This window comes from Equus caballus, chromosome 2, assembly GCF_041296265.1.
Source record: "Equus caballus isolate H_3958 breed thoroughbred chromosome 2, TB-T2T, whole genome shotgun sequence".
NCBI classification, from domain to species: domain Eukaryota; kingdom Metazoa; phylum Chordata; class Mammalia; order Perissodactyla; family Equidae; genus Equus; species Equus caballus.
Genome location: NC_091685.1, coordinates 114,559,689 through 114,586,506, shown reverse-complemented (window position 1 = coordinate 114,586,506; position 26,818 = coordinate 114,559,689). Strand labels below are relative to the sequence as shown.

General features: G+C 38.3%; 1 protein-coding gene across 4 annotated transcripts in view; it reads right to left on the bottom strand.

Annotated features, from left to right (window-relative positions):
* SEC24D (SEC24 homolog D, COPII coat complex component) overlaps positions 1-26,818 on the bottom strand; it is a 101,741-nt gene that overhangs the window by 21,513 nt on the left and 53,410 nt on the right. For all 4 annotated transcript variants that reach the window (XM_070259702.1, XM_023636640.2, XM_001503251.6 and 1 more), the window contains 5 exons: positions 21,225-21,363; positions 17,450-17,565; positions 10,798-10,922; positions 4,638-4,829; positions 3,949-4,042 (listed from right to left, as the gene is read on the bottom strand). In XM_070259702.1, the coding sequence (XP_070115803.1) occupies positions 3,949-4,042; positions 4,638-4,829; positions 10,798-10,922; positions 17,450-17,565; positions 21,225-21,363 (666 nt within the window). The remainder of the gene's footprint in view (positions 1-3,948; positions 4,043-4,637; positions 4,830-10,797; positions 10,923-17,449; positions 17,566-21,224; positions 21,364-26,818) is intronic.

The window sequence follows — 26,818 nt, the reverse complement described above, 5'->3', positions numbered from 1 at the left end:
TTTGGCCAAGTTAAACGGGAATGCCAGAAATTCACACGGAGTTGAATTATGAGTGTCAGATTATGAAGGAGATGCGGATTTTGAAAAACTATGTGGGGAAAAAGACACTAAGAGTACAAGATGCTGTGGACAAGAGAAAATAGTGTATCGAAGCGTTTCATTGGCTAGTTCGAGGACTTCTGAGGAAACATGCATAAGAACTTTCCCAACAGTCCCTCTTTATCTTTGTGACAAATCAGCACCTGTTTTGTGTTGGTTTTTGTCTGCTCTCTTTGTTTGAATAAAGAAGTTTATTACTACTGCCTATATATAGATTTTACTTGGCATCTATCTGATAGACAGTAAAGCTATAATTCGAATGGGGGAGTCCAGTTCTAAAACGTCTTTACTCGGACACACGATGAGAAACACTGCACTTTGATGTTCTTTCAGCTTCTGCTCCCTGTCCACAGAGGACGAGACTCTCATCTCTGGCCTCTTGTGCAGAATACCCTGAGCTAGCTGGCTGACCAGCCGCAGTCCTGGGGTTCCCAAAGTCGCTCTTTGCTCTCCTCCCCATCGCCCTTCTCCGGAATACAAGCAATAAATGTCAAGTCTTGTATCACAGCATTACACCTCTTCTACCACACTGTAAACAACTTAGAAGCCGGGACAGCAGTCCTTACACTGCCTTACAAAACACAGGCACTTAGTAAATCTTTGCTGATTGAAAGAATGAGTGAAGGAATGAGGTGGTCTCTTCAATATTTAGATACTACCCTGCAAATTCTCAAAAGCCTTAGTTCTTAGCTAAAGAATGACTTCAGGCAAGAATTTTTATACCCTTATATATAAGTCACACAAATTTAAGTCTGGCTGATTTTTAGCCACACAGGGCTTGAAAAGATAATGAGACAATATGACTGTCAGAGGTAGCTAAATAATCCTATACACACCAGACATTTATATACACACATACACACATACACACACACACAAACTCTTTTATCCTGTTGGAAAAATCTTTTCTTCTTCCAAACCGGGTAGAGGTTTGCTATGAGACAGAAAGCGCGAACTGCAGACAAGCTCCAATTACACTGTAGCAGTTTCTGCTCTTATACAAGCAATTATAATCACCCAGAATCTTCCTTGCAGATGCAGGAGAAACGCCTTCATTAATCTGTTATTTACATCAACAATCTATTTATAAAAAAAGTTCTGAGGAAACATGATTAAAGGCACAGACACAATGGAACCGCTAAGGCAGAAGTAAAGACCTAGAAATCAGTAAAAACGTCAGGGAAAGGAAATAATTATATTAGAAAATCTACTGTAAGTATTATTTGTATCTTTCTTGGTAGTTAACGCTAAAAGAAATGTTATGAGTTGGAATTACTGTAATAACCTACTCTAGAAGACCAGATAGTGAATTTTTCTACATGTAAGAAATTGAATAACACAATCATGTCTCCACTTAATGTTCTACACAAGAAAGAAACTTTCTTCATAGTGTTATTTCTTAATTTCACCATTAATTAAAAGCTTAGGGCCAGATGTTAAATCATGGGTAAGTGAAAGCATTCTTAGTGCAAAAGTAACGTACAAAGTCGTATGGGTCAGGTATGCAATTTCCTGGTGAGATGACTCAATGTAAGGATATTCTCAGATACTGCAGAATAGAGAACAATTTCTTACGCTGGTGGTTCCCAGATACAGAGAATCAGCAGAACAAATTGGAGAGCTGAGGAATCAGAATCTCTAGGAGTGGGGCCAGAAATCCACATTCTTAAAGTGTCCATCCTTGAACACGTGACTCCATACTCACTGGTTGGGGAGCTGCTGCCTTATCCCCTGCAACAGTGGGGCGCCATGCAGACAGCGACTGCCACTGACATTATGTCCAACAGTGCCATTCTATAAAGGTAGTTCCTTATCTTTTCAAAAAGGCGATTATTTACCTTTTATAAAGATAGGTCATTCTACTTTGCAAGAATACTACTACTTATTAACTTCGATATTTATGAAGTTTTTTTGAGTTGTTATACTTAGATATCAGTTTCTTCTGATTTTCAAACTTGAATGTAAAAGTATACATTACTCTAACAATAAAATTATAAATATAACAAAAAATAACATGCGAAAGACATGAAAATACATTGGATGCAATGAACTGGCCTCTGGTAAGTGACTGATAGCTGAGAACACTGCTGTGGTCACTGTAGTGCGTGAGCAACCTCAAAGAACACTACGGCTAGTAAGAACACAGGGTTTTTCAGTAACATATCATAAATAATACCACATTTCAGACACACGGAATGCATGTACACAAATTTGCTTTATGCATTTTTTCTATGCTAAGCAGCCTCTAGACATCTTGTGGATTGCCAACATGGAACCTACTGTCATAAAACAGTATAGCTCCCTTGCAGAAATGGAATGTGGGGTTGAGCTGGGATTCGGTACTCAGGTCCACTGTAAGCCATGCCATTCTCTTCTTTCCCATTCCCTATCCTAATTGATGGCATATAGCCTATGAATATCCGCTCATCTTTCCTCCCAGACATGAGCACATGAATACAATTTTATTCCCAGTCCTAACTTCTTAGTGTAGAAAGCCTTGCAGGGTCATGTATGACTCATCATATATTGGGAAACTTACATATGGATTTCTAGGTACTTTACTGGAAGAGACAACAAAAATAACAAAACTCCTTCAAATTGAAATAGAAGATATTTGTTTTTAGCAATGTGGAATAAAATAGGCATTCCCAAGTCTTTCTGTAGCCCAACCAATCATCACCATTGACTTCCATGGATGAACTCTAATATCTCCAAATTGCTTTATGACGTAAAACATTTTTAATTTATGTTAAATTAACATGTATTCTGAGGCTTCTGGGGGGACATCCAATGAGTGAATGCTCTGAAGATCAAATAACCCCAGCAAGAATCGCTGTACTAGACCCAAGCTACAATGTTTAGACCCAAAATTTATGTGGAAGTGTTTCATAAACTCAGTTCTGTAGCATTGTTGTTGCTGTTTGTTATTATTGCTATTGTTATTATTATAAGCTATTTCATTTTAAAAGTTAATTTAAATTTAACTTAATAAAATTTTTTTTTTTTAAGATTTTATTTTTTTCCTTTTTCTCCCCAAAGTCCCCCAGTACATAGTTGTGTATTCTTCGTTGTGGGTCCCTTTTTTTTAGTTGTGGCATGTGGGACACTGCCTTAGCGTGGTTTGATGAGCAGTGCCATGTCCACACCCAGGATTCGAACCAACGAAACACTAGGCAGCCTGCAGCGGAGGGCGCGAACTTAACCACTCGGCCACGGGGCCAGCCCCTAACTTAATAAAATTTAAAAGTCAATTTTAGGAACTAGCAGTCCAGGCCAAAGTGGTTTAACTCTTGCACTAAGGTAATAATGATTAAGAGTAAGTGCTTTTCAATCATTTTGCCTTCTTCAGATAACTGTCTTTACTGCTATGAAAATGACCAGAGCCTCTTGGGCTCAGCTTCCCGGTCAGAGACACGGCCAATCTCGCGTCTGCTCTGGGCACTCGGAAAGGCCCTGCATAGTCACTTGCTGTCACATGCCCCGCATGTTTGAAAATCCCAGGGGAGGAGAGGGTGATGTGGGGACTTTTCACTTCATATCTGGTAGTTCACATATTGTTAAAATAATCTTAAAATAGATAACATAAAGTTTATAGAAAAGCCAAAGGGAGGAACTAAACTGGAAATCCTGACAAAATCAGTTGCTCAGACGCTAACGGGGCTGGAAGAGAAATGCTGGGAGCGACCTGTGGTTTGGGCCATTTCCTCCTGAGATTTGTGGGGAAGTTTGGAATGGCCTACGTGTTTTCATGAAGGCTGAACTTTCTTTCATGGATGAAACTTCCTTCGTGTGTGTGTGTGTCTGTTTTTAAAATTTATTTACTAGCACTTAAAAGAAGCTTCTTTTCACCTTTAGCGCTTCCATGCCAGCCTGGATGACAGGAGCAAAGACAGTCTCATTTTCATTCGAGTCTGCAAACATGTCCGGAATCTGGTCCAATAAACTGTAAGAAATGAATGACCAAAAGGTTCTAAATGTTTAGCATATTTGTAATAAACTTCAAGAGATGAATCACTAACATTTCAAGCCTAAACACATACGGTATTTATCTTATGCTGCACACCTATGGGTGAATTTCACACGCCCTTCCTCAGGGAACGATGTTCAGGCATGGTTCAGCACCAAAATTTATGATTTGTTCGGAACATTTACAAAATCACACTCTGTGTAGATATATTTTCTATTCACTACATTTCTGATCTCCTAAACTATAAATTCTTGGAACAGTGGGAATATATCTTTAGTTATTATCATCATCACTGAATACATTCCTCCACTTACAGAAAATACCTCCCTTGCACTACCTTTCCAGCAAAGACAAGGGGTCAATAGGGTTGCGTTTGAGTATTAAAAATATCCCTCCTTTTAGATACTGGTCTACATTAAAAAGAGACAGAACAAACATAAACGATAGAGTTTTATAAGCCACGTGTTAAAACCTCCTTGCTAACGACAAAACAAAATAATACATGATTGAATTGACACAATTAAAACAGATACCCGACCTGTAACTAAATTATAAAACACTTGATATTTACTTGTGAATCACAGATTGGGATTCCTGGTAGTTGACAAGGAAACCATCCAGCAAAGGAACAAAGACCTCAGAAACATCAGTCACCACCATCATCTGAGGCTGGGCCAAGTTACTCTTCACATTAAAGAAATGCAGAACTTTGTTGTATGTGATAAAACCAACTCGAATTGCAGAAGTCTCTTCTTGCTCTTCCCTAGGAGGAAAAAGAAATGTCTGAGGTTCTTTCACAGATTTACGAGAGAGGTTTCTATCAGAAATTTGGTAAGAACACCTTCTGTAAAATATATGGAAGACATGTTTAAAGCTTTGGTCATCATTGTTTACCAGATTTAAACAGTGCTCAGTCACAGTGGTAGGAGATGGGGGATAGATATTACAAAAATAAGTAAGCTGATAAAGAAAAAAATTCTAGGTAAAAACAATCAAATAGATATTATGAAAACATTTGCTCACATTTCTTTAATATATTTATTCTCAATCCACAGAAATTACAAGGTGTTTTTTTTTTCCATAAACAAGCTAGGCTTATTACATTCTTTATAAACAAAGCTCTCTCAGAAGTCACCAGAAGGTCAGAACAAATGGAATACCTAAAGCAAGAGAAAGGCACCCTCAGATTACAAACAGGACAGCTATTTTTATGAAGAAAGGACTCACTCCTCCTGTGTGCTTCTTTTCTTACACATTCTATAGAATCTCAATAGAAAATGGGCTAGATTTTGAGAGCTATACACCATATAAACATGTAGTATAAACATATAGTATAAACATATAAAATAAATCACATATATGAATTGATGATGTAATTCTTCTTTGGTAACCATTTGTGATGGCTGCAGCAAGATAATCAAAGTAGTAAAAGCTCCAAAACCGTAACAAAAAGTAAAATTTTTTGGAGGAATTCCAAGACAAGGCCTTAATCTTCCTGAAGGAGTATAAACGCATAAATGTTCTCATTCAAGTCTATACTGAATATATTCAGAACTGAGTGGTCTAGACTTGAGCTATGTGTTTACTCAAGTTTTCCTCCCTCCCTCCCTCTTTCTCTCCCTTCTAAAATAACACACCTAGACACTACCTGTGCTCTTACTAATTTTCAGTGGTGGATGTAACATAATACTCAATGGCTACATGAATGCCACAAAAGATATATGCCATTTTCTTTGACCCATAGATTTTGGTAAAACTTTCTTTGACCCGTAGATATTGGTAAAACTTTCTTTGACCCGTAGATATTGGTAAAACTTATTTTGCTTGGGGGACAACTTTTTGAAAAAGAACCTAGTTTTCTTAGTTTCTAAATTTTGCACACAGCATAGTTACTTGAGTACAACAGAAAGGAAAATGAAAGTATCAGGATGAAAGTATCTGAAGTTCAAATTGCTGATCCCACTGCAGACTTCCCAATTTCACTGATGTTCAAGAGAGCACAGGCTGACGAACTACTGACTTTAAATTCTGTTTTACTTCTCTACGTCCTTTGCTAACTGAGGGTATTTATTGTTCACTGTGTCCTTGATAAATGGGCGGGCAGTTTAAACAGATCCTCAGAATCCCTTCCTAAAGCACTTAGTAAATGTTTATATTCTGGACTCTTGCACGATTTTCAGAAATGGGAATCCTTATCCTTTGCTACTACACAGACACAGACTTGTACACACAGTGACACAGATACACACCCCTTGGTAGCCTAAACTTTATGACTTTGCGCAACTAACCACTATGCACACTGCATCCACTGTTTCCTTTCCCCTCCCTAATTATTAGAATTTTACTCTTCAAGACCAAGCTCAAATCCTTCTTCCTCTGTGAAACCTCCCCTCAGGCTACCAACCAGAAGTTATTTCTTCTTCTAAATTTCTACAAATCATTCTCATTGTGCTCTTAGTACATAGCGCCTTTCAGTTAACATTTCATGAATCCTTAACTATAAATCAGTAAAGGGCAGGGCCCAGAACTTGTGCTCTCTGCTCCTCCAAGGGTCTAGTACAAGACGGAGGATTAGAGATTTTGTTTAGGATGATTATCATGACGGTGAAGCATCGTATTTAAGAAGGTAAGTTAGAGTGCACAGATCAATGGAACAGAATTGAAAGCCCAGAAATAAAACCACACATCTACAGACAGCTAATCTTCGACAAAGGAGCTGAGGGCATACAATGGAGAAAAGAAAGTCTTTTCAACAAATGGTGCTGGGAAAACTGGAAAGCCACACGTAAAAGAATGAAAATTGACCATTCTTTTTCACCATTCACCAAAATAAACTCAAAATGGATCAAAGACCTAAAGGTGAGACCTGAAACCATAAGGCTTCTAGAAGAAAATGTAGGCAGTACACTCTTTGATATCAGTATTAAAAGGATCTTTTTGGACACCATGTCTTCTCAGACAAGGGAAACAATAGAAAGAATAAACAAATGGGACTTCATCAGACTAAAGAGCTTCTTCAAGGCAAGGGAAAACAGGATTGAAACAAAAAAACAACCCACTAACTGGGAAAAAATATTTGCAAGTCATATATCCAACAAAGGCTTAATATCCATAATATATAAAGAACTCACACAACTCAACAACAAAAAATTAAACAACCCGATCAAAAAATGGGCAGGAGACATGAACAGACATTTCTCCAAAGAAGATATATGGATGGCCAATAGGCACATGAAAATATGTTCATCATCACTGATCATCAGGGAAATGCAAATCAAAACTACACTAAGATATCACCTTACACCCATCAGAATGACAAAAATAACTAAAACAAATAGTAACAAATGTTGGAGAGGTTGTGGAGAAAAAGGAACCCTCATACACTGCTGGTGGGAATGCAAACTGGTGCAGCCACTATGGAAAACAGTATGGAGATTCCTCAAAAAATTAAAAATAGAACTACCATACAATCCAGCTATTCCACTACTGGGTATCTATCCAGAGAGCTTGAAGTCAGCAATTCCAAAAGTCCTATGCACCCCAATGTTTATTGCAGCATTATTTACAATCACCAAGACATGGATGCAACCTAAGTGCCCATCAACAGATGATTGGCTAAAGAAGATGTGGTGTATATATACAATGGAATACTATTCAGCCATAAAAAAGAACAAAATCGTCCCATTTGCAATAACATGGATGGAGCTTGAGAGAATTATGTTAAGTGAAATAAGCCAGATAGAAAAGGACAATCTCTGTTTGACTCCACTCATATGAGGAATTTAAACCTGTGAACAAAGAGAAAAGATTAATGGCTACCAGGGGAAAGGGGGTGGGGGGTGGGCACAAAGGGTGAAGGGGTGCACCTACAACACGACTGACAGACAATAACATACAACTGAAATTTCACAAGATTGTAACCGATCACTATCTCAATTAAAAAAAAAAAAAAAAAAGGTAAGTTAGAGCCCAAACTGATCGGTAAACTGATTATACGTGTCTCTTCCCAACTCCAGTTCAATGACGCTGCCTTGATAGTTTAAAATGAGGCTGGCTGGAAGTATTTACACCACAGGAATCAGCAAACACTACAAATGAAGGCTTTACTGATTTGAAAGCCAGTTGACCAAGCCACCACTGGTTAAACTCTCATTTCCCAGTGAACCTTTTATTACATAAAGTGGAAAACGTCCAGAAAATCATTAAGGGTATTTATTCTCATTTAATATTTAATTTGGAGTCAACTAAGGAACAAGATGCAAAAGAAAAATTACAGAAAGGAATCTGGATTGCTATTTCCCATCGGATTTGGACATTTTCAAATGATGGGAAAGGAGTATCCTGGGATTCATAGGGTTCACTTAAAACCTAAATTAATATTTTTCAAAAATATCTAATCAGAACATCTTACATAATTGAAAAATATTAGTACATGTCTCCATGGGAAAATGTTTTTTCAAATATTTGTTTGAGAAACAAAGGACTATCTTAAAATTTTTTCAATGGTCTAACTCCCTTAAATTATATCCAGAAGAAAACTAATTCTTAGCCTCTCCTTCATATTAATTCTATTCAAATTTTGTAAAGTTACATAAGGAATATCATCCAGAATGACATGTTTTTGTTCTTCTACTTTTCAATGACCCACCCCTTAACACTTGCCCCTATTATTTTAATGGAATGAATCTGACAGAGGAACACTGGAAGATATTAGTAACTAGATGAACCAGAACATTCCCAAATCAAGCATTTTGAACATGTTAGCTACAGCAGCATTAAAAACAACCAGAAAAAAACTCAAGAGCTTGATCTGACCAACAGGTGAAACACTTCAAATCTTTTCTTTCCTGTTCCAGAGAAGCCAGACAGAAAAGTCTGTTAATCTGGCAATATCAAAGACACAAATTCAAAGTTAAATGGTAAAGGATGGAGCCTTTCTCTTTCAAAAGATTAGCTAAGAGATGAACATGCCTTGGACATTAATCAGGACTTACACTGTGCGTTAAAAAGGCTATTTGGCATACTACCTGCTTTAGTTCAAAGAAGTAAATCAAATTGATTTATCAAATTGATGGAAATCTTACCATTAAAATAAATATAAAGTTATACATATACACAGCCTAAAATAAATTTTGAGGCAGGAAAAAAACCACATATTTTTTAAAAGATCAAGGAAGTAAAGGTATTTTGGTTTGAAGAAAAACTCTTAAGAGAGAGATTTGAAAAGTGGCAGGGAATAACCAGCAGGATCCTGTTATTGTTTTCTCCTATCTCTTGCCAAAGTCACACATCTACTCCAATGGGATATAAAAGTTATGATGATACCAAAGGAAAGGGTGTGATTCTGTAACTTATGTCAATAGACTACAAGCTTCAGATCACCACCGTGTTAAAAGGAACGAGGGGCTGGTGAAGTGAGTAGGAAAATAGGTTAGCACAATTTGAACCAGTTTGAGAGAAGGGAAAGAGAGAGCAGTCATTTCCAGAAATTAGTTTTCTTTCATACTAATCAAGCTCAAAATTCAGATTGAGAATTAAAGCAGCCCTGTGAGTGAGGTCTATGATAAATTCACCATAGTCAGCAGAAATTCCACACTTCTCAGGTTTCCCTGAGAACGAGGTAACGGAAACTACAGTCACTAACAACGGGAGGCATCAGATGCCTTTCTCATGCCCCATCTTCAACTCACTCCAAGCTCATTCTTCATCTTAGAATTCAGTTTGAAATCACCTCAATGTTTTTTAAACATTCCCACTGCTTTTCCAAACCATCCTCGAGAATATTATGACTTCAGCTTCGTAGATACAAACAAAACTACTTCTGGGAGGTCCAGAGTTCACTCATCTGAGCCTCACATGCACCAAAGCACCAGCCATATGTGGAACGAATACTGGGGAGTGGGTGCCCGAGGACTCGGGAGCCCTAAGGGCTGCAGACAACCCAGCCCTCAAAGCATCTCTTTCCAGAGCAGAGACTGCTTCTGTTCAGGAGATAGGGAGGAGAGGAGGACATTGAGACTGGTGCAGACACCAGGTTTCAGAGTATTTCTTCGCCTTTTATCTTCTTAAGTATGTCCTCCTCTCATAAAGGAAGGCGTTCTCCCTGCTCCTGAGTCTCCTTACTAGATGCTACTCCCCATCCTAAACAACTAGTTTGCACACTCTGAAACATAGCCACTTCTGCTAAAATACCTTTCCACCCTTCCTTTCGTGTACTGCCTGAGCAGTAGCAAGGAAAGTGATACACCTTGTGCCATTAAGCCTGGATGCTGCAAAGGGGTTAGATGGTGTAGCATAAGGGCAAAAGGAAATTTTGGGAAAAAGCTGTTGTGTCCGCCATAAGACAAGAGTTCGTTTTCTGGCATCCCTTAGACTCTCCACCATGCCCAGCAACTACCAGTTTCCACCGGAAAATCAATGCCTTTGAAAAGTGAATAACAGACTTCCAGAGTCTTTTCCACCACACTGTTGGGATTCTCCTTATAATTTATACTGTATTTTGAATGTTGTTTACCACAGCATCATTTTTTCCCAGTTTGTTTCTTTTCCTTTGTATAAAAGATCACTCTGACTTTTTAAGGACTCTAAGAATGGTACTGTTTGATTTATAAATAATTACCCAATGTCCTCATTAGCAAAAGATAGCAATGGGTCATTCAGCACTTGTTTTCTGGCCCATAAATTAATTCTCAAGATCGTACAAGTTGTCAAAAGAAAGGCAGTTTCCTTACTTTGGAAGCTTTTCCAGTACGGTCTTCAGTTCTTCACAAATGAGCTTCACGAGTCCGTTCTTGATGTTGCTGTAGGAGACATCGATCATGAAGACGAAGGCCGGGGCGCTAGGAGGCTTGTTCTTCTACAGGAGAGCAAAGACATCACAGAAATGCAGTCACTAAGTACATACATTTCACAATCAAATGCAAACACTCAGAAACTCTGACAGGCCATCAGTTTTTTCATCTAATATTGAGGATATAACACCTGTGGAACTAAATCGGTTTCTAGAACACAGTCTCTGATGCCATAAAAAAGATGAAGCTGTTTCACTTCCAGGAGAGGACCTGGGTCCCACTATCGAATTAGACAGTATGACAAGGGCTAGCAGAGAAGGCTCGCTTTTGTAAAGCTCCAACGACCTCGCTGCTCCAATTGCCTAATGGTGAGCAAGTCTGGTAGTCGGCCCTGCTTATACCACTCTGCCTTATTGGAAGAAATGTGCCTGGAACCCTGGCAAATTGTGCCCAAAAGAAGTACACACAATAATTAGCATTTGTTTCTGAAACTGTCATAAAACTTCATTAACTTGTTGATATTGCTATTTTCAAATCTCTTCCTTTATAAGCTTTTTCAGTTCTAAAGACATGAAATTACATACTAAAATGTAATTGTATACTTTAAAAAATTGTAGTATATTGTTAAATACTTAGCTATTCCTAACACATTTATGGTAAAAAAATGGAATATTGGCCCTTTTCTCTATGTGTTTAAACAATCATTGTAACATAAAGCAGCTGCTACATAAATATTTTGTAGCTGTTGGTCCCTTTACTGGCTGGTGTTCAAACAGCTCTTAGGAAGTGATTCTTCAGTTGGATCTTACAAAATATTTAGAAAAGAGAGCCACAGGCAAAACACGTTAGTGACTCACACAAGAGAATAAAGAGTTGACTAATTTAATTGTTAACTTTATGATAGATGACAAAAATGTTCTAAAATAAAATTGTATTTTAATGGTTATAATTATAAAATTAGATGATAACATCTCCAAATTATCTTCCTGATTCATTCTATAACCACTACAAGGTGAGACATAAGATTCCTCTAATAAAAGTCCTTCACTTGAAATAATAAAAAAATTACAGGCCTTAAAAATCATCAGTCTGAAAACTTTAACACTTTGCCACATCGAAAATCAGACCAACAAAGAAATAAAAGACCTGTACTGCTATCTATGTGAACAATTTTTATTGAAAATAATTCTTGATCCTCACCTAATCTAATTCATAACATAGTCTCGTGCTGATCTATACATGAAAATGACAATCATTTCCATTCATTAAACCAAAACCTCTATAGGACCAACCCAAATGTGCCTTACCGTTCTTATATTCTCTCCTAAGTTCAGCATTAGCAGGTCCCCACTGAATGTTTTCCGTATCTCCAACCTACACATTTCTATGGAATGCTTCACTGTAACTTATTTTCTATGTATGCAAAACTAATTCATCATTCCTCTAAATGACATTCTCTTCCAACATCTCTTTCTCTATCAATAACATGACTACATACCGACTCAAAGGCTTGAAAACATAAAATTAGATTTGACTATTCCTTTTCTTTCAATCGCTGAGTCCCATTGATTTATTCTTTCAAAATGCTTCTTTCACACCTTTTACCCGATCCCTACTCTTAACCCTCTGGAAACTTGCCATCTTGTTCCTAGAGAACTGCAATGGCTTCATCATTGGCTTCCTTAATCAATTACTCTACCCATTCAATCTGGCTTGCTTTGTCCAGGCAAGCTTAACAAGCATGAACTCTATAAAAACGTGGTTTTAAATGACATCTTACCAAAACTACTCTCTTAAAGGTCCCAGACCTCCTGACTACAAACTACAGGGACTTCAAATAAAATCCAGCTCTCATCCTAAATCTCTTTTGTCTCTTTGCAATTTTAGGCATGGAAGACCGCTTCCACTTTTTTAGCCACCAAGAGACTGTGCTGTCACTTCCTCTCCTACTTTTCTGACCGCTGCTTCTGTTTTTTATTTTCTTATCTTTCTCTAGAGGACACCTTCTTCTTTCTTTATACCACATGCTCCATCACAGAAATCTCATTCGTTCACTCAGTTTTAACCAGCACATCTTCACACATGACTCCTCAAACTCTCGCTCATCTAGGGCTCTTTTCTGAGCTCCAGACCAGTGTTCCAATTAACCAAAACTCACCTCCACGAAAAGAACCTGCCAGCATCTTACACTCAAAATTTTAGAAGATGACATTTCTCCCACTATACTGGTCTTTTCTATAAGAAACTTACGGAAAAACACAATCCTCTAAAATAGGCTGGTTTTGAAATCTCATCCTCTCCACCAAACTGCCCGTCTCCCTAACCACCCATACCCGGTTAATCGTGAAGCCCTCTGTGCCTCTTCCAACTTCCCTCCTCTCTCCAGAACCTGCGAACCACCGTCCTACATTTCTACAGTCTATCTCTATGAATCTGACTACTCTAGGTACTTCATATAAGTAGAATTATACAGTATTTGTCTTTTATATGACTGGCTTATTTGACTTAGCATAATGTCCTTAATGTTCACCCATGTTGTGGCACGTGTCAGAATTTTCTTCCTTTTTAAGGCTGAATAATATTTCATTGTATGTATATACCACATTTTGCTTATCCATTCATTCATCGATGGACACCTGGGTTGCTTCCATCTTCTGGCTATTGTGGATAATACTGCTATGAACATGAGTGTGCAAATGTCTCTTTAAGACTCTGCTTTCAATTATTTTGGGTATATACCCAGAGGTGGAATTGCTGGATCATATGGTCATTCTATTTTTAATTTTTTGAAGATGTGCTATACTATCTTCATTTTCTCTTGCTTGGACATTTAGAAGTTAAGGTAGTACATTAACTTCTAATACCTCCCTGCCTCCAATCTCTCTCCTCTCCTTATACAGACTGCTGTCAGAATAAAAACTATCTGAGGCACAATACAGATGACAACGCTACTGCCTCTGAGAACAAGAAGTTGACTGAGTCCCCAGAGCCAAGCTCAGAGCACGGCACAAAAAAGAGTGTTCAATACTGTGGATTAATTGAGTGAATGGATGAGGGGATGGATGGATGGATTAATGGAAACAACTCCTTCCTTACCTTTAATTGTCCTCATAGCCTATTGAATTAACACAAATTCTTCAATGGGCTGACATTCAAGACTCTCCATATTACTTATTTGGCAAACATGTATACAAACCTAAGAGATCAAAGATATGTTGCCAAACCAGTGGAAAACAAAAGGATAGTGTGTGTCTCAAAACAATTTGCCAGCTTTACTTCCCGTCATCATTCTCCAACACACATTCCTCCAACTAATTTAAGTGCTTGCCATTTTCAAAACATTTCCTATCCAGAAGTCACAGTCTAGCAGGCCTGGGTCAAGAATTTGGCCGGAAAAGTGTTTTGTTTGGCATAGAGTTTTAAAAATATTTGAATTTGACTGTGTTTTGGAGGAAGGGGAATACACTCTCCAGTTATCCTAGTCTCCATGCTAGGTCCCCGTGACTCGCCGACAGTGCCTGCTGCTGAAGAAGGCAGAGTTGCAAAGACCTTTGTGCGACTGCTTATGCTCACCATTTAGTTTCCCCTAACATGTCCACATGTCCACGCTCTGCTCATGGTTTCACTAGCTCAAATGTCACTTCTCTGAATCCCTCCCATGATCCTCCAAATCATAAGTTATTGCTTGACTATTTTCTATGGCCCTCTGATTATTCTACTCTCACAGCATTTACAACACTTACATTTTGGCTTATATCATAACTACACACTTTTCCGATCAGGTCTATACATGGTAAGCACCTTGAGATCAGGTTCATTACCTTGCTAATTTTGGTATCCTTCACAGCACAGAGCCCAAGCGCCTTGGATATGTGAGCTATCCAATAAATGTCAAAGAGAATTAAAATGAAGTAGAGAAACTATATTTTATTTAGGGAAAAAAAAGAGGCTGGTTTGTAATGAGATTTTACATACTAGGTACTTTTTTTTTTTTTCTTTTTCTCCCCAAATCCCCCTAGTACATACTTGTATATTTTAGTTGTGGGTCCTTCTAGTTGTGCTATGTGGGACGCCGCCTCAACATGGTCTGATGAGCAGTGCTATGTCTGTGCCCAGGATCCGAACCAGCAACACCCTGGGCCACCAAAGTAGAGCACATGAACTAAACCACTTGGCCATGGGGCCGGTCCCTCAGGTGCATTTTATATGCAGATATATTCTGTAAACTTATAGGTGAAAAACTCCCAGTTATGTGACAGCACTGGGATCTGTTTTTCTAAGGGGACTCCCTGGTGATTCTGTAAATACTTGCCCACATATCTGCAGTGTGTTGATAGAGAATAAAGATTCTGTGGTCAGGCAGACATGGTTTTCAGTCTGGCTCCATCACTGTCTAGATGTCTGACCTGAGGCTGGTACTTAAGCTCTCTAAGCCTTGGTTTCCCCATATAATGGTGGCACTCACCACATGGGTTCACTGTGAGAACTAAATGATGCCATATGTAGAAAGCACTTAGCATAGAGCATCCCACGTAGCAAACGACCAATAGTGTTCGTTTTATTATCTAAAATTGGTATTAAGAGGAACTAAATAAATAGGGGAAAACGTGATTTTGCAGTTCTTCCTTAAGTTTGTATGGTGTTAAAAAATACACCTACAAATTAAATAAGCTCTTTTTCATTGTCTAAATCCCTACGGCAACTCATTATTATACTTTATTTACATTTTAAATTATAATTAAATTTGAAGATATTTATAGCACCTTTTATTATGAACCTTACTTGGAATAATAAAAGGAAGATTAAACTTACAAAAAACTCTTCAAAATGTACAATTTGTATTTGGTTCCTTGCCTGCTGGGTGAGATTTCCCATCAATTAGACATCTGGAGCGTTTCCAGATAACAGAGTTTGAAGATACTGGGGCTCTAGTTCCCAGAAATAGATTTGACTCTCTGCCTAAGTTTCTACTAAAAAAGCATAAAATCAAGATAATGTAGACTTTTTGGCAGAGAAATGGAAACTGAGAACATACTTAGAATTATACTACGGGTGCAAAGATCAGTGAATAAATTTTCCATCACTAGTTACAGTGGCTTTATTACATTTAATTACAACTCCAAATGTTTATGTTCTGCCTAATCATTCTCCTTCAGTCAACAGCAGTGAAGAACAAATAAACTGTCCAAAAGTAATTAGCACTTTAGCACGTGTTTTTTGCCTGAAATAAAGCATTTGTACCAAAAATATTCTTATGTTTCCCTAAATATGTTCAAATGTTACAACATTTTAAATCAACAAAGCGTTAACGTTCCTTTAATAACTAGTTATATGTAACGTTGTGAAAAAATCATATAAAACACTAAAATAAATTAGAAAGTTATGTTAATTGAAAAAAACTTAAAAATCCAATCGATTGAAAAAATCTTCTAGTTAGGAAAAATGTTCTTTGTAATTTATACTCAATACATGGACTGCTCCCTTAGCAAACATCTTTGAAAGACATCCGTGGGTCAGGGGCCGTATTCTGAGAACTGAGCACTAGTAGGCATTCATTTTTTGGATGGGAAAGTAAGGAAATAAGTCAGAAGGACTCCATTTCTTCAAGTCCCTACATGGTGTTTCAGATATAAGCTGAAGTCTGAACTGATGCCCAAGAAGATATTTTCAAATCACTGAAGAATCTTAAAGCCCTGAAAGGTACCCATAATGATGACACTATTACCATGACATTAGAGAAGGGAAACAGCCAGTCCTGGGATAGCAGTACAACTGCAAATTCATTCATTCATTCCACAAACATTATCAACTGCCTACCCTGTGTCAGAACACTGCAGTAGATGCCATAAACAAAACTAGGACAAGATTCTTGTCCCCAAGGATATCAGAAGCTACAAAGAGGGAAAACACGCAAGAAGATTTAAATTTCACGAGGATAACTGCTAAAATAGGTATGAGGAAGATTAGCCCTGAGCCAACTACTGCCAATCCTCCTCTTTTTTTGCTGAGGAAGACTGGCCTTGAGATAACAACCATGCTCATCTTCCTCTTTATACGTGGGATGCCTATCACAGCATGGCACGCCAAGCAGTGCCATGTCCTCACCCGGGATCTGAACCAGCAAACCCCGGGCTGCCGAGGAGCGGAACATGCAAACTTAACCGCTGCGCCACCAGGCCAGCCCGGGACATTTTTCTGAGATGACTGACAAAACAAATAAGGCACAGGCACTATATGGAACTGCTGTATTAAGAACCCAGAATATTCTATCTGGTAGGGACATAAGAATTAAATTGTTGTTTTTTCTTTCTGGCACAATTTTTTAGTCTCTAAAAATGATCACTGCAATGGATGGTTTGGTTATTCAATCATGTTAACAGCCTAAAAGCCTTGTTCTGTGTTTTAGGCATTTCTACATCCCCATGGCACCACCAAAATGCTTTGTTTGTGAGTCAGGAGTCAGTTCTTTATGTATGAAAGTCACTCACTTGTTTGTATTTGACATCAATGTATAAACACTTGAAGTCTGGGAACACTTACTCTGCAATAATCCAAAGTAGCAACATATTCATAAGATTCTGGGAACACTTACTCTGCAATAATCCAAAGTAGCAACATATTCATAAGATCCTAGAGATAGCTCTGGCTTCTCATAGTGGTCCAGTCTTCTTCCAATGTGGTCCAGATGTTGGAAATAGAATGGTGGAACTAATAAAAACAAAACAGGAAAGGAAATCTTTTGTTTTCATAACACAGACAATTTAATAAGTTCTCAAAATTTATTATGGGAGGAAAGGATTTAGTATGAGGATAAAAAAGTATTTGAAACCTGGAATGTGGCATATTCTAAATATCCTCTATTTAAAAAGTATGTCTTGGAAAGAATGAGGGTTTTCTAAAAAAGTCCTCTGGACCCTTCTACAAGTTATTGATGACAAAGAACATTTATGATTTGGACCACTGTAGAGAAACAGGGTGTTATACTACTTGTGTTTTTAAGTTGCCACAACCAAAACATAACTGTCCCTATTTAATTACCTCTTTTAAAAGGAATTCTAGCTTTTCTAACTATTTAAATTTTCAATACACTTAACAGAAATACACATTGGTTATTTGGATTATACTATTAACTATGATATTTATTATCCTTTAATTAAGAGATGGCTTCAGCCATGGGGAGTTTGCAGGGTCATCTTTTAATGTTTGGGCTTCAGAGTAGAGAGGATTACTGTATTAGGGAAAGACCACACCAGGAAGATCTCAGCTGAGGAACTCTTAATTTGATTCAAATGTCTAAAGAGGTTAGTTCTGGCAAAGACCTGGAAGTCATCCAGTAGCACAGGAACACTTATGAGTCACACACTGAACACTTGGACAAATATGGCTTGGTATCTCTGTGAAAATGAACTGTTGCTGCCTCGAGATTAATAGGGCTGGCTCTGAAACCACCGACAAGAGAAGTATTTTGAATAACCAGCAATGCTCTGGTTTCAAGCACTTTGTAAAGAACAACATTTCATTTGTAAAACCACAGAAGTAACGTCTTTTGTTTTAAACCCAGCAACTCAGTATTCTTTATTTTCAGTTAGGAACTAACATGTGGATTACAACAGGATTGTTTCCTTAGATTGGGCTTAAAAATAATCACTGAGGCTTGATTTTTTTTTTTTAAACCATTCATGACTATTTCTTTTTAAACAAGTTTTATAAGATTCCTACATACACATGGATCTCTGAATTGGGAAAATTCAATGTCTTGAAAAGATCACAGAAGTGGGAAACAGACAGTCTCAGCTGAGCTCAGTGATCCATGAGAGGCTTAGACTGCTATTTGGTTACATTCAGATGAGATGGGTGATGCTGCATTGGCTGTTTTAAGATGTGTGGTGCAGTAATTTCTATACAGTTTCTATAATTCTTTTCCAGTTACAAGTCTGCATGTAATATGTGAAAGTTCTTTTCCTTTAAAATTAAGTAATTTTGGGGCCGGCTCCGTGGCCGAGTGGTTAAGTTCGCACGCTCCGCTGCGGGGGCCCAGGGTTCGGATCCTGGGCGCGGACATGGCACCGCTCGGTCAGGCCACGTTGAGGCAGCATCCCACAGCCCACAGCTAGAAGGACCTGCAACTAAAATATACAACTGTGTACAGGAGGGGGGGTTGGGGAGATAAAGCAGGGGAAAAAAAAATGATTGGCAACAGTCGTTAGTCCAGGTGCCAATCTTTAAAAAAATAAATAAATAAATAAAGTAATTTTATATTCATTAGCATTTAATACTATCTGTCACATTTTATAAACCAAAATTCAAGTCACCCCATAAATTATGCACTGCCAAATGACACTTGTCTTCCTGCATGCCTTCTGGCCTCACATGCTTCCCACTGTGCAATCTCTGGACACTTTGGAGAGAAATAGAGTGAAACCATGTGACCAAGCCTGCTGGCTTCTTCCTAACTCTAACAAACCTCTGTCTTCTCTAACCCTAAATGAAGAATGTAGGTGGCAATATAAATCTAAGGGAGTCCGGCTTCCTTGCAAAGACAAATATTTGAGCCTAGTATGAATAACCCTATTGGAAAGTGAACACAGCAGCCTCCTAGCAGCAGATACCCAAGGGAGAGGAATTTCTTGTGCAGACATTCAAGAACAGTGAGTGGTTTTTCTCTACCAGGAAGTGGCTGGGCCTTTTAAGGTTCTGAGCTGATACTTTGGGTATGAGGCCAGGGAGTCACACCACATTGAAGATCCTGGATGTTCTAGGTGGACAGATCTTGGATAGATTTTTGATCACCTTCCTAAGAAAGTTGAGGGCTTGAGTGAAGACACTGAGGAGCTGGGCACCTTGGTGGAGGCATTTATCAAAATGCTCCAGGAAAGGCCTCTGCCTTCTCATGCCTTTTACCCCCCAAAACTAAAGCACAGGGAGGTGAACTGTCACAGGATTCCTGAAATCCAGGTCTCAAGATTGCGTGATAGCCAAGGATTTGGTTGCAGATTTCATCAGGATGGCAGAAGGAACAAGATCTTCCTTAGAAAGAGAAGTAAGGGTGGAGAACCAACAGAACATGGTCTCATTGGTATATCCAAGTTGTACTGAGTATATGCTACAGTTGGAGCAAGGAGAGAGACTCCCAAGAGGACCATAACACAGTCTGTGAGGCTAGAAACCAAAGATTCCACTCCACAGCAAGGTATTTTTAAGAATAGACGAAAGATCTTTGTGAGAAAGCCTCACAATGCCCGTCTCTGGCATTCTAAGGTGGGCAAGGCCATGGACCATGATGTGGGGGTGGGGAGGAGGGTGGACAAGGAGACAAGCATTGCTCATCCACCAGGAACACGCACAGAGCTGAGATGCTATGAATGCAAGAACATAGGCAGAAACTGTGCTGGAGTTCACTCGCCCTTAGGCAGTAGCAAGCAGTCACAGGAGTCACAGCTCCTGGGCAGAGTGCTACACATTCCTCAGATCTAACAACCTGCAGGAAAGCATGTCTACAGAGATGAGAAAAAAAAGAAAACACAGAAAACTCATGCTCTAATAATCACCATATGGTTCTAGAAAGACTCTATACATGTGAACGAACGTGGGAACATTCTCAGCCTGAGAATATGCATTATTTGACACCAAAGAATTAAAACTATAGACATGTTACAAACATAATAAATGTAAGCGCTTTTAGCAAGTTTGCAGTTTTTTCAACATCAGTAAATTCACACTAGTATGAAATTAAAAATATAGTGAATCTGGGAAAGCCCTTCATAATAATTTTTTTCCTTCTTAACCAATCCAACATTCATATTGGGGAGAAAATCTATATATGTATTAAAGCCCTCAGTTATACCTTAGCTTTTCTTAAATACCGATGAGCTCATCTTCAAGAATATTTCAGAGGAATGAGAAAGAGAAAAAAAAAACCTCTCAGATTTATCATCTGTAAACATAGATAAATACAGGTAGAGAAGGTGCTTCTTTATAATTTCCCTGGAAGGAAACCACACGCTTCCTTTGGGAAATCCAAGCCCCTCTTTGCCTCCTAGAAAAGCATGAGACCCACATGGAAGTTGCTGTGTTTCTTAGAAAACTCAAAAGGAGAGAAGTAATTTTATTTCTCAATCTCCTTCCACAAAGGCTCAGTTGGAGGCAAAATGAAATTTTACCTCTTATGTTCACAGATGATAAACCTGACAGATTCTTTTCCTCTTTCGTCATTCCTCTGAGTTATTCTTGAATGTGAACTCATCAGTATTTAGGAAAAGCTCAGGGATAACTAAGCATTAACATGCATATTTTTTCTAAGTTGAGAAGTATAACATGTTTCATTTAATAAAGAGCTTTCACTAGGAGCACTTATTGGCAGCACTCACCGTCATTCACACAGTTGCAGAATCCACACTGATACCGCCTTCCTCCTTCAATGAACTGCATAAACGGACACATGTAGGCTTTGCACCTGTTGCATCGGACTGGTCCATTCTCTCCGTGATTCACCAAGTAAAGGGGAGTCTGTAAGAAGCAAGTCAAATTAGGAAATAGGTAGGTATAGGACTTCTAGGTATTTTAGAAATCCTACATAATAATGGTAATTTGAAAGTGGTTTAATGGCACTCATTAAGGAACTCTTAACTCTTAGTGTTCACGAGGAGAATAAGGATGCCTCTCTTGATACCCTGTGAACTCAAGGCAATACCCAAACAAAAATTAACTTAAATTTCTATCTCATTTATAAGCATATACGTATATACGTATATTTATGTATATGTGTATGTATATTCACTTGTATGTGTGTGAAGACAGAAAGCGAGAAAACACAATAATGTAATAATACTTAATAAAGCTTATGTTAGAAATGTCCTGGACACCTTGTAACACATATTTTGTTAAGTTTGTTCATTGACTATAAATAAAGAAGTAAATTGTGTCTGATTTTAAAAGCTCTAGTTTGCATAGCCCTGTAAGCTCTAGTTTGCATAGCCATGTGCTGTTTAGATAGTTCCATCAAAGTATACAAAATGTTTCTTCAAAAACGCAACTATCTGAAGAACTATTCAACAATGTTCACTTATTTAGGCAAGGAGGTTGATTCTGCCTTTCTGTTACTTTATCCCATGACAAAATGTTCCACAAAGTCCTCTCAATGTGGCTGGTCATGCTTTGCCAGAACTGAAAAATAAACATTCAATTGCTTCTTCCTCATAAACATGCGTAGAAACCATTACACATTTTTTACAGCTTGAAAGTGAAAAAGCTCAGCATTAGAAGTCTGCCTTGTTTCTCAACTCTCCCAGCTTTCAGAATAAAACCACAAAGATTCTTCTTGTTTTTATAAATCTCCTTAAAGATAACATTTCTAGAAAAGCTTGAGAATTACTGTTTGGCACATCAACTAAATTTTTCTTTAAGAAAAAGATGTAAATAAAGCAGACTGCTTTTTAACGGAGGCCTGAAGAGCAGGAGGAAGGTGGCAATGGGAGTGCGGGAGAAATAAGGCCATTTTCTGCTCATCTTAGAAAACCAAGATCTACTGTTTGTCCCTGCCCAGATGTTCAGTGCGAAAACTAATCCACCACTGAGGTTTCAGAAATGAGTTGTGAGGTCTCAGGGCAGGAAAAACCAAGTTTAGTATAATACATAAAAGAACCAGGGAAAGGATAAAATAAAAAATCACATTCACAGTCACTCCCCACTGCCTCTGCACTGCGTGCCCCCCACCTCTTGCCTCAAGGAAGCCAGGAGATGGACTGGATTTTCTTGTTTATGGTCTCTTCTGGTCCCTAGCATGGGTGCAGCTCTGGTGCCCCACTGGGAGGGTTGTGACAAGGATTAAATGAAGAATATATGTGCAATACAGACTATTACGCCTGGCATCAAATTATTGGATAAATGGTAACTGTTATCATATCTGTACAGAACAACCTTTCCTCTCTCAAAACCACTCAGCTCAGGAGTGATTATACTTAGTAGGAAAATTATAGTTTGATAGGTTTTGAGATAGGCTGGAGTTTCTAAAGGCATTTCATTATATAAATATTTAAACTAGCTAACATTTTGTGATAAAATCTTATTGTAAAAATGACCTAGAAGACCGGGAATCTGCCTTTCAGGAGATTTTGATACAATCTAATGGCTAAAAGTTGAGGGGTCCAGTAGATTTTAAAAACACTCTTGGAATTTGATTTATGTACACACACATTCGAATATTGACATATACAACATTTTTTAATACAAACTTTTTGTTTGAAAGGCATAAAGTGACAAAAGCTTGTCCTCTTTAGTTGGTAATTATAAGAAATAATCTGAGGGGACAAAAGGGAAGCAAACAAGAAGGTGTGCGTGCGGATGCAGTAGTAGTCTACCAGGCAGTCTAGACAAGGAATACAGAATTAGGGTAAGACGTGCAAGACACAAAAACGTGAAGATGAAGGAGCTTTCTCTGGATCAAAACTCCACTCATCAACCGTGCCTTTGGTTGCTGTTCTGTTCTACAGCTTCCACTCCTGAGGTCAGGAGATGCTTTCAAGAGTTAAACAAGGGAGAAAGTCTGCACTTGGCATTCACTCCAGCCCAGTTTGCTTCTCCCATCCTTTATTTTCAAAGAGTTCAAAGGCTATAATCAATTCCCTGGGAGATGTTAGAAACAAAATATGAGGCAATTATTTGCTAGACAAGGCAGAGGTAATGGAAGGAAGACTAACCTTATTCTTACTGATATGATTTACTTAAAAGCAGGCCCAGCCTAAAATTACTGTGAAATTGTGGGCAGCTAACACCTAAGCATTTCCAGTCCTGGCAGATGCAAACTTGCAGATCCGAAATGAATGTCTAGTAACAACCTGGAGTCGGGTAACGACTACATCTAGGCTGTTAAATACACTTACATTTTTTCTATTTTCACTCTTTTGAAAACCGGATGATGGAGAGGTAAGTAAGGACTTCAGACAACTGAGGTGACAGTAAAGAATGTTAAAAGCTTTTTAACTGTTTACATTTTCTTTTGGGGCAACAGGAGAAGGGTTTCTACATTACACTGTCTTGTTTCATCTCTCTCAGGCTATGTTGAAAACCACCAGAGATTGTTCTCTGCTCTCTGCAGACGACTGCTTATCTACTCTACGGTAGTATGCATGAGCTCATAAACAGCTAATCTCATGTTCTTCTGAGCTCAGCTTTAGTGCATGTAGCTTTTTAAAAAAAATCAAATTACTCTCCAAAAAGTTCCCTAAGTTGCTTTTTTTTTTCCCCTTACCAAGGGCATTGCATCATACTTACTTAAGGAATATTTTCAAATTTTATAATTTTGTTTATAAATGTACTTTAATCTTTTGGCCTCTAGTATTCCTGCCTGCTCTTTCTTTTCTGTTCTTCTCTTAAATGGAAAAAGTGAAAGGATGGAGAGCCTAGCTCTAAAAGCCTCATCTGGTTATTCTTGGTTCTGGTCCTGTGTGGCATGAGTTTATACAGCACGAAAGTGACGAGGAAGCTAAGGAAAGAAGGAGGAGAATAATATTTGAATCTTTTGCTTGTATTTTTACATTACCAGGGCTATGCCAAATACTTTATTGGTACTAATTTTAATGAAGATGCTTTAATTGAATAAAATGTCTCCCTTTTTTGTGCATGTATAACGGTCGATTTTGGAACCCAAGCAAGAATATAATCTGCTGAAAAATGAGGTTCAGTGTTAAGATGATATAAGTGATTTAAAAAACAAAACAAAACAAAAAACTTGAGGTTATTTTTCCATGTAAAAGGAGTAGACAACAAGACGAATCACTCAGTAACTCCTTGGTACTACTCATACAATTTTTAAAGTTTTCTGATTTTAATACAGTATCAGTTTTCCAAGCCTTCCCAGCATTCTCTCACATAACTTTAACATCTATGCAGTCAGTGCCAGGTATCCTGCATGCCTCGGTGAGGCCTACAGTCCAGTGGGGGAGAAAGACATTTATCAAACAAGTGAGTAAACATGCAATTAAAAGAGAAAAGCAGGAGTAGAAAGAATACTTGGGAAATCATCATTAATAAAAGTTCTCTTCAGCTTAAAAGGCAATGTTAACCTATTCACCGATTGTATTTCCAAAGCAAAAATAGAAAAATGAAGCACAACATAGAAAGATCTCACTTGGAGAATTTTTGTAAAGTTTGTAGCCTACATATTTTTGTTTGGGCATCTATACAACAAAGAAAAGTCTGAATACACAAGTGTTGCTATATAGTCTCTGTTTCAGAAAAGTGAAGAATAAGAGAAGGCAGTTAAATACTGAAAACTGATTATACCAAATCTGGAAAGCTGAAGAAAATACGACTGTGTTTTTGTAGCATAGATCCAGTAGGTGGCACTGTGCAACTAAAAACCAAAACCAAACTATAACAGTAATGCCCTCGTCAGGTAATAAAATACTCAAGATAATTATGCTACATTCATTTTATGTAACTATAATAATATTTAACTGGATTTATGTCAGATATTACCACCACAAAATTAAGAAACCTATACTTTTCTTGAAAAAAGCCAATGGTTAAAAGATAGTCTGGATGAAACAAAATGAGATTAAACCTGAAATACAGGCTATTTTAAGCATAAATTGTATAGAAATCACAGAATGTACCAAATTTACTGAAGATAATAGCCAATAAAAGCTTATTTTAAAAGTTTCTAATCTTCTACCAACTTTTCCTTGACTATATGTAAGAAAAGAGAGGCATTGTTGGGAATGGCAGCCCCAAAGGACAGCAGGCAGCCTAAAGGGGGTCTGGGAAGCGAAGGGCAGAGGAAGCTACTGCTCCTGTGGCCAGCATCCACCTCCTGCTCTCCACATCAGCATCCCAGGTCCAAAATGACAAAGCAGAGACAGGCAGGCCTGAAGAGTGGCACTCAGCAGTACACTGTGAGGATGAAATGATTTTCTAAAGCAAACATCCTTCTTCCTGTTGGAACATCAAATCACAGGCCATGGTGTGGATGAAGAGAGAGGCAAGACACAGTGGCCAGTCCTGAGCTTTCAGGAACACGTTGACTTGGCCACATTACACCTGCCTGTATCCATGATGTTGCTCAATGAAAACTGTCCCCATGGCCCCTTTCTTCTCCTGTTTGCTCCACTACCCACCTCCTTATTTCTCAGCATCACAGTTCACCTGAGTGCTAACACACGCACACACACAGACTCACTCCTTAACCACCTACTCTCCTCTGTCTTCTCATACTTGTTCACTAATTTTGAAAAAAAATACCTATTTTCCATTTTCAACGTACACTTCTCTTCCCTTTCTTCTCTTCTTTTAGTTCCTTCATGAGAAGTCTCCAGGAAAGCCATTGCTGTCCTAGGACGATACGGTTGCCCCCACGTGACCACCACTCTACTTAACTAAGTGCCTGAAAGAAATATCTCAGCTAAATAGTTCCTTGCAATGAGAGCGAAAGTTCTGCCTACAGTGGTCCCTAAATCAGATCACAAGATTTACAGCAAGATGACTCCCAAAATGTGACACGATCCTGCAACTTGATAACGCATCATACTCAACGTCAGACCATATTCCCCAGCCCATCACTGTCAGCGCATGTCTCTAGCAGCAACAGTTTCATAGCATCAAATGCGATTTTGGCATGCAGCTACTCCTTGGCACTGGAGCGCTGCTTATTTTTTGGATCTATCTCAGGAGGAGGTCAGTTGGTAATTTGGATTAATTGGGGGATATAAGTAGAAGCATGGAAATGGTATGTGAAAAGATAATCCAGAACCTGTGATGAACAACTACCCTTTAAAAATGTTAAACATTCAGACTATTAGGCATGCTGGAAGACAAGCAGAGTCAGATTCCCAGAGGATTATGCCCAGAAGCTAAAATGAAAGGAGAGTCTGGATCAACTGCACTTATTAAAGACATCACCATAGGAAGAGAAACGAGAAGCAGCTTGGATGTGTCTTCTATTTTTAGCTTTACCATATATGACAAT